This window comes from Panthera onca, chromosome C2 (genome assembly GCF_046562875.1).
Source record: "Panthera onca isolate mPanOnc1 chromosome C2, mPanOnc1 haplotype 2, whole genome shotgun sequence".
Lineage (NCBI taxonomy): Eukaryota > Metazoa > Chordata > Mammalia > Carnivora > Felidae > Panthera > Panthera onca.
In genome coordinates, this window is record NC_138347.1 from 10,677,475 (window position 1) to 10,686,251 (window position 8,777).

At 51.6% G+C, this 8,777-nt stretch overlaps 1 protein-coding gene across 2 annotated transcripts in view; it reads right to left on the reverse strand.

Moving 5' to 3' along the window:
* The window catches only part of CLIC6 (chloride intracellular channel 6), a 43,672-nt gene extending 35,533 nt beyond the window's left edge, over window positions 1–8,139 (reverse strand). Inside the window, exon 1 of one of the 2 annotated variants that reach the window (XM_060640452.3) lies at window positions 6,676–8,139. In XM_060640452.3, the coding sequence (XP_060496435.3) occupies window positions 6,676–7,758 (1,083 nt within the window). In that variant the 5' untranslated portion in view covers window positions 7,759–8,139. The remainder of the gene's footprint in view (window positions 1–6,675) is intronic. The other variant, XM_060640451.3, reaches the window with a different exon arrangement.
* Window positions 8,140–8,777: the final 638 nt, after the last annotated feature.

Consider the following 8,777-nt stretch of genomic DNA (forward strand, 5'->3'; position numbering starts at 1 on the left):
GACTGACTTTTTATTGTATTGTATTTCATTGTATCTTTTTTTAATGTTTATTTATTTTTGACAGAGCAAAAGCAGGGGAGGGGCAGAGAGAGGGAGACAGAGGATTCAAAGCAGGCGTTGCACTGACAGCAGTGAGCCCGATGTGGGGCTTGAACTTACGAACCAGGAGATCACGACCTGAGCCAAAGTCAGACGCTAATCTGACCGAGCCACACAGGTGCCCCTCATCGTATCTTTTTATATTTATAATCTCTGTTTTATTTCAACCTCACCTAAACCAAGATTAGGGGCCTCGTAGAAAAATAACATTTCCAAAAATAAGTATAAGATATTCAGCATCTTAAATATTTTTCACTGTGATAGACACTGCTGATTCTTTACTCAACAGCCATTCCTCTTCTTCCTTGCTAAATAAAACTCCAATTTTGTGCCAAAGGCCATGTATCTAGTCCCAGGTCACAAATCAAAGGGGGTGTAACTATGGGTCAGCAAACCTTCTCTTAAAGGGCCGGAGAGTAAATATTTAAGGCTTTGCAGAATCCAGCTTAACATGGAATTGGATACCATCTCCCTACGGGAAGGAGAATGGTGTGCCAGAAAACACGGCGACGTCTATACTGCGGACAGAGTATCTCCCTCTACCCCCAACTATGCCCAAATACAAAGCCCAGTTCATGAATCAGCACTCTGTCAGAAAAAAAAAAAAAAGTAGAAAAAATTGATGGAAAAGGAGTCTAGGAGATTTCAATATCCACCTCCCCAACTCTCGGAGAAAACCCTCCTTTGCTGAACGTCGCAGGAGCTCACAGAGTGGCAAGAGCAAAGGCAGCCTGTTTTCAAAAATCTTCAAGAACTTGCACTAGGGATCATCGGAGGGACCCACTCCCTGTGTCTCCCCAAATACATCAAATCGACAAACACCTTAGTGACTACCACTGTATCTGCGGGTCTTCCGGCTATATATTCCTACAGCCTCCTACTCATCTTCGCTGCCTCTTCCCCTTCCTGCCAGCATTAACTGGGCGCCTACTGTGTGCCAGACCCTGTGCTGGGGGGGGGGGGGGGGCTGGAGGACAAAAGTGAGCACATCAGTGTAGTCCCTGCTATCGCCAGCATTCAGTGCTCGGTGTCTGTCCTCTGGGCTAGACAGTAAACTCCATGAGGGCAGGGACCCTGTCGGTCTTGCCTGACGTTGGGTCCCCAAACTGTAGCACACTGTCTGACACACAGTAGGTGACAAATTCACATGCACTAGGTTAAGGGATGCATCGACAGCACTGTGACCTACTTGAACCGAAACCATGGCTCAAGAGCTTTGTACTTTCTACGTTCCTTCAAAGGCTGGGTTTTGACTTTTCTGCGTATGGGAAACTAAAGAGTAAATTCACATGCCGAAAGGACCCGGTGTGGTGTTTCTGAAGGTATCTTGCCCATCTTCAGGTATCTGTTTCTGAAGGTATCTACAGGTACAGACAGATATCCACAGGATATCTGAGTGGCCTCGTTGGGTCACCTTGGACTGATGCCACCGGCATCCACCTGGGCATTTACCTACCATTACCAAAAGGCACCGACCGAGAGCTTCCAATGAGCCCACGGCCCTGCCAGCGTGGGGAGAGGGACCACCACCCCGCCCCCGACCCCGTGTGCAATGTGTGTGCAGGTGTATCAGACGTTAGCTTAACACCACATTCCACCTCGGTTTCCACCCCAACTACCTCTACTGACTTCATAAATGTATTTGCAGGCAAGTTGTATCAGACGCTCAGAACACAAGGGACAAAAACGTCATTCTGCAGGGAGACATGAAGTCCTAGGAGTGCAACTTTGCCCATTTCCCTTCAGGGCGCGGGGTCACAGCCCACACACGATGATGAAAATACAACCTTCCTCTCGAGCTCCTCGGTGACCAAGCCCCGCAGGACAGGTCTTGACATGTTCTCTCCTGGCAGAAGGTGCCTAGATTGCTGCAGCCAACTGGTCTACCAGGAGCCAGTCAGCTGCTGCTCTGGACACATAGCTACCCCTCCTCTCCTGCCGTGGTGGCCACTTGGTGTGGCCCTGCTTGGCTGCCTCTATTCATTTATTTACTTATGTTGGGGGGCAGTTCTCCACGTCAATGCCTCTTCAAAGGTCACGTCTTTCTTTCTTTTTTTTTTTAATTTTTGTAACGTTTATTCATTTTTGAGAGACAGAGACAGAGCACGAATGGGGGAGGAGCAGAGAGAGAGGGAGACACAGAATCCGAAGCAGACCCCGGGCTCCCAGCTGTCAGCACAGAGCCCGACGTGGGGCTCAAACTCACCCACCAGACTGCAAGATCGTGACCTGAGCTGAAGCCGGATGCTGAACCGACTGAGCCACCCAGGCGCCCCAAAGGTCACGTCTTTCTTGAGTTGTACTTGGTTCTACCGATTCCACCTCTCTAGAGACCCAAATGTGATGGCAAATGCCAGCTTTTGAGCTCTGCAGTAGCTGCATGGTAATAGTTAAATATATGGTGTCCCAAAACCTAATTTCAGAAATTCCTAGACTCTGGCCCAGGATTACTCATTGGTCACACTGAGGTTTTTTTTAAGTCATGTGACATTTGCCAGGAAATCTATAACTCAGATTGTCCTACGCCTAGACCCTGCCTCAAAGTACACACGCTGGATTAGAAGCCCCAAATCTGTAAGCAAGACTTCCTTAGCGACTAAGTCCCCACAGCTGGTGAAGTCCCTACTTTATCCTTTGTTGTCAGTATTTTGTTTGTCGTTTGTTATTGTTCTGTTGGTATGTTATTATGTTGTTACCCTTTGTTATGAGTGAAGAAGAAATGACTCTTTCTTACTAAATACACTGCAGGGTTACCTTATAATTTGATGACAAATAATTAACACTTCTTTGTAAATAAAATAAAAGAATTAGCATGATCAGAAATTAATTTCCCATACAATAATTCAAGGAAGCTTTCCTGGGCCTGTTCTATACGATTTTGGCTCTTTTACAAGAATACGTACTTGCATACTTACGGAATAAAACAAAATGGCAAATTAGTAGGGTGAGAATTTTCACAAAGATGGAGATTATAAACCACCGGGTGGTTAAAAGTAGAAGCAGATTTTATTAGCACATGTCACTGGGTCATATGTCATTACTTTGTGGTATGTTTGCAACCAATGTATGTATTTTAAAAAACAGGGGGAAAAGCAAAAGTTAAAAATCACAAATAAAATATGGGCCAATTAATGATGACGGTGTTGGCCAGGCCGTCAGGAGATGTTTGAAATGCTTGCAGTACTCTCCCTGAAAAAACAAATCTGTGAATTCTGCACTCCAGTAATGGCACAGAAAAACTTGACATGTTTACAAAACCCAGAAGGTCAGATGTCGATTATGGAGTAGAGCCCAGAGAAGAAGCCCAAAGAAAGCTAAAGCTGGCAAAGAAATTCTATTTTGAACTAATTTAAGGATTTTAAATCAAAAGTTAAGAATTAGCAAACTCAAAAGATACAAGCGTCTAAGAGGTTTTTGCTCGGGGCCCCTGGGTGGCTCCGTTGGTTAAGTGTTGGACTCTTGGTTTCAGCTCAGGTCATGATCCGGTTCATGGGATCAAGCCCTGGGTCAGGGCCTGCACCAACAGCATGGAGCCTGCTTGGAGTTCCCTCTCTCTCTTTCTCTCTCTCTCTCTGCCCCTCCTCTGCTCACGTGCACACACACACTCTCTCTCTCTAAATAAATTTTAAAATATTTTTTAAAATAAATAAATGAAAGGTTTTTGCTTGATTTCTACTTTGGGGTCTTTTTTTGTTTTTAAGTAGAATGATTTGAAGGTGGAAAAATTAAAGGGGATGCCTTAACAATCCTATGAGGCACATCTGAAGTGACCCTCAAGTTCCATCAAAAAGTAGTTGCTTAAAAACCCATCTCCCTAGTTGGAGATCTGTTTTCTTACCCTTTTTTGTTTTTGTTTTTTTTAAGTAGGCTTCACACCCAGCACAGAGCCCAGTGTGGGGCTTGAACTCACGACCCTGAGATCAAGACCTAAGCTGAGATCAAGAGTCGCATGCTTAGCCAACTAAGCCAACTAAGCCACTCAGGCTCCCCTGGAGATCTGTTTCTTTAAGAAAAAAAAGGGGGGGGCACAAATGATCACCAAGATGATCATGTCAGAATAAAACAGTCTGGATAGCCCATATGGGGCTCTGCCCCTCCCCTGCTCACGCACTCACTCTCTCTCAAAAAAATAAATAAACAAATATATATTAAAAAAAAAAAAAAAAAAAAAAAAAAGCCCCTTGCCTCCCGAGCAGGATCTGAGAAGAAAAATGTATTTTTACTTTCCATAACATTCCTGTCCCCAGAGAATGGAGGTAATTAGGTATCTAGAGAGATTTTTCCTTTAAAGAAAAAAAGGAGGGCAGGGATGAAATGGACAGGGGACCATTTCTGTGCAAAAGCAATAGAAGTTTGTGGAAGCTAAGCAGATATAACCATAAGAACACAGGTTTGCACCATGCTTATCTCAAGCCATGGTACTATTCTAAGTGCTTTACATAATCTAATTCTTGAACAACCTCACCGGTAGGTACTATTATTATCCCCACTTTATCCATAAGCAGTAAAGGCTTAGACAAGTTAAGTAGCTTGCCCAAGGTCACACTGCAAGGGAGCAGCAGAGCCAGGATTTGATCCCCTGGCTGTGGGTCCATGCTATTGATTACCATGGTAACCGTGGCTGTCGTGCACACAGGCACCCATTCAAATCTTCATCGTGTTCCAGACCTGTGCTCCACATGGAGGGGAGAAGATGAATTTCACACAGTCAAGGGAAGAGGTGAAACACACAGGACGTGAGTGGACTTTCAACAGAGGGACACCCAACCCAGACTGGGGTTGGAAAAGGCTCCCCAGAGGAGATGATTCCCCATGATGAATCCAGACACCCCGCAGGGGGCAGGGAGAGAGTCGAGATGGAAAAAACTTGATTCAGGCAGAAGGTACAGCACCTGCAAAATCTCCGGGCAGGAAAGAATGTGTTTCGCTCAAGGAAAGGTAACTCGTTCAATATGGCTGCCATAGTGGTACCATCGGTAACAAAGGGGGGCGGGGGGGGGGGGGGGGAGACATCCAGACAACACCAAAGAGGCAAGAATAACATCATGAGGGACTGACCTTGTGGCCGGGCTAAGGGGTGTGGACTTATCTGAAATTCTGCAATAAACAACTGAAGAATTTTACACGTTGAAACAACGTGTAGCTCACTGGCTGTCACCAAGGGCCTAGGTTGGAGACAGTGGAGAATGGAAGCAGGACAAGGTAGGAAGGTGTTACTGTTTTTCCGAACTGTAACAAGAGGCTGGAAAGATGTGCTGGAATCAGGTGGCCATGAGACCAGAGCAATGGGAATTTTTCAGATCAAGAGCAGATTTGGGGCACACACCACAGGCAGGGCATTTGGCTCTTCCCCTCCCCCTTCCCCCTCCTTCTCCTTCCCCTTCCCTACAAACTTCTAGCTCCCAGAGGCCCTTTGGAGGGGCTGTGCCCTTAGGTTCTATCCCAACGCATAATCTTAAAAGGCCCCAGGGTTTTCAAAAAAGCTCTGTAACAGCCCTTTCCCACTAGTGAAGAAATACATGCCCTCTCCTCCCTAACCCCCTTGCCACCCAAACAATTCTTGAAATTCTGATGTTAATCACTTTGGAAACATTTCTCCTTTTGCTTATTAGAATTTGCTTACATTCCCCGCAAGGAGCTTTAGGTCCTAACTGGCTTCTATAAGCCTGAAAGTATTCTGGAAGGATTATGATTCAACATGCAATGCACATTCTTGGCCTTATTATCTGCTGCTTTCCTGGTCTGGCCACAGGTCTTCAGAACAGGGCTTTTTTAACCAAGATCCCCATGTGGGGGGCAGGGGGCAGGGGGTGGGGGTGGCTACCACTGGACCTCGCCTCTCATTTTTGATGCCTTGTAGAAATGCCTGTTTAAACTCAAACCTCAAAACGTACTCAGTCGTGCCCTACAGAGTCCCTAACAAATTCACTGTTCTCCTCACATTTGAAGTAAGTTTGAAATACGACATAAAGGCAGATAGTGTTCAAGCCACCAGCATCTTGTAAACGTCCAGAATAAACATTAAAATGCTCATTAAACACCCTAATACGTCATAAATTTCCACTTTCCTTCCAAATAGACCTCATCGATTCTACCCACCAAAGAGGGATACTTTTGGGGGGCTGAAAACCCTGGCCAGCCCTGGGCCTCTGAAATCGGAGTCCTGGGGATACTTCTCGCATTACAACCTGTTTGCATTTTCCCCCCTCTTCAAGTATTAAGCTTTCTTTGGCGTCAACTGCTCTGAACATCAGTAGGGTGTGTCGCTTTTTTTCTTCTTTAAGTTAATTCTTCAGTAACCTCCGGAGGAGAAGGGCCAGTTTGGATTTTCAGAGCAAAGGACAGTGGGGTGCTGGCCCTGCATCCCCCCACTTCCCCCGACTGCCTCCACCCAACCTCTTCGTTTCCAAACCATCGTGTCTCGCTGAAACGCTCCTTAAAACTCTCCCAAAACACCCAGGATGTCCTGCCTCCCTCCTAGGAATGGAAGTGACCCTCTTGACACTGGGGACCCCTGGAAGACCAAGACCAAAAATGGGAGGGGGCGTGCTAAGAGCTGGGGAAAGCTCAACTTACCTTCACGAAGAGGGTGATGTCGTGCTCCTGTCTCGGGGCCCCCTCTTCGGACGCCTCGCCGTCCTCCCCGCGGCCGTTCACCCGCGCGGTCTCGTCCGCGCCCTCGACGCTGCTCTCCTCCGCCAGGTGGTTGCTGAGCTCGGCCTCCGGCTCCGGGGCCCCGGTCGGCGCGGCCGCCTCTGGATGCGCGCTGCTGCTGTCTGGGGGCTCCTCCTCGCCCGGCCATTCCGGGCTGCCCTCTCGCCTCTCCTCCTCTGCCTCCTCCATCTCCTCCTGGGGTCCACCCTGGTCCCCTTCTCCGACGGCTTCCGCCCTCGCGTCCCCGGGGGCCGCTTCCTCCGACTCCCCTGTCCCCGGGGCCCCCGCCTCGTCGGCAGGCCCCGCCGCTGCATCCCGAGGCTCCCCCGCCAGCTCCCCGGGGCCGCACCCGCCAATCTCCGCCGCCGCGGCCTCCGTGGCCTCGGCCTGGGGCTGGGGGCTGCGGTCCCCTCCGTCCCGGGGTTCACCCTGGGTCCCGTGCGCCCCTCCCGCCTGCCCCGCTGCGTCCATGCTGGGCCCCTGCGCCCCCGGAGCGCTGCCTCCCGGTTCCCCCGGCCCTCGCTCCGCTTTCTCCTCCGCCCCGGGGGCCTCGGGCTCCCCGGGCTCCCCCTGAACCTCCGTCGCGGCCTCCCCCTGCGCGCCGCGCCCGGGGCTCGCGTCCTCCGCCTGCTCCCCGCCGCTCGCCCCCTCCTCTCCCTGGGGGCCGTCGGCGCACCCCGGGGCGCCCTCCTCGGCCTCCGCCTCCCCCTGCGCCGCCCTCGCGCCCCGCGTCTCGGCCGCCGGGCCACCGTCCGCGCCGGGCTCACGCTCGCCCGCGCGCCCTCCGTCCCGGTCGGGGCTTTCTGCCCGGTTCACCGCGGCCGTCGCGGCTGCGCCCGCCCCCTCGCCCCTCGGCGCCTCCGCGGCGCCCTCGCTGGCCTCCTCCCGCTCCGCCTCCCCTCCCGCGGCCTCCGGCTCACCGGGTCTCTCCGCCACAGGCGCTGGGGCCTCGGGCGGCCCCTGGGGGCCTGGGGGCCCTCCCTCCAGCTCCGCTGCCTCGGCCATGGCCGCAGATCCCTGTCCTCCGCTGGGGACCCTTCCTTGACACTGCTGATGGGGCAAGGGGCCCTGGGCGAGGAGGTCGGTGCCGGAGGGGCCGCTGCACCCCTTCCAAAGGGACGCCTCGCTCTGGGCTCGGGTGGCGCAAAACGGGCTCGACCTCAAGACACTGCGCCCCTCGTCCCGGATTTAAGCTTTCTGTTATCTTCCTCCACCGCAACTGTTTCTCCCAGATTCAAGTCTGCTTCCCACCCAGACTCCAATTCCTACCCGGCTTCGCTGGAGGCGCGGGCCACCGAGATAGAGAGCGCGGCTGGGGAGGGCCTCTTAGCTCCCACACCCTTTGAAATGCCTGGCCCGCCGTCCAGGGACTGACCAGTAGTCATCGGTGCCAACTCCGTCCCCCTGGGGCTTGGGCGGGGTTTGCACCCCATCCTCTCCCCGCGTTCAGGTGGCCTGGGAGCCTGGCCAATGACAGCCTTTCCCGTTGCCCTTGTGAATTTCAGTGAAAAGATCCCGGTTCTCCTGGCAGCTTGGGTGTTTTCTTTAACAGCATCAAGTTCAAGAGCCATTTAAATCACACACACCCCCAACACCACACCCTGGGCACCCGAGTACCCAATCTCCACTCTCCCCCAGGGAGCCCAGGGTTAAGTTCCTCAGCTGATATCCAATGCAGATGCCCATGTTCCGCCTCAGTGTCCCCGAACAAAGGTGGTAAACCCAGAAAGCAAGAAGACAGGGAGACACCTTTCCAATTTTGCAGGACCCTCCTGAGAAGTTCCAGAGGCCCCTATAGAGAAGGAAGAGTCCGTCGAGGCACTTTGATCAGAGATGGGCTCTGTTGTGCATGAGGGAGCCCGCCCCCCCCTCAGGTATGACAAGTACAGCATCCTTGCACTGTGGAAAGGCTAGATCCTTTACCTCTCTGGTCCCTGAAAGACTCTCTAAGAGTCTATCTTGCAGATGCTCCTAGATTTTCCAAGCCCCCGGCCAGTGCTTTAGCCTGAGTTGTGTGTTAGGGC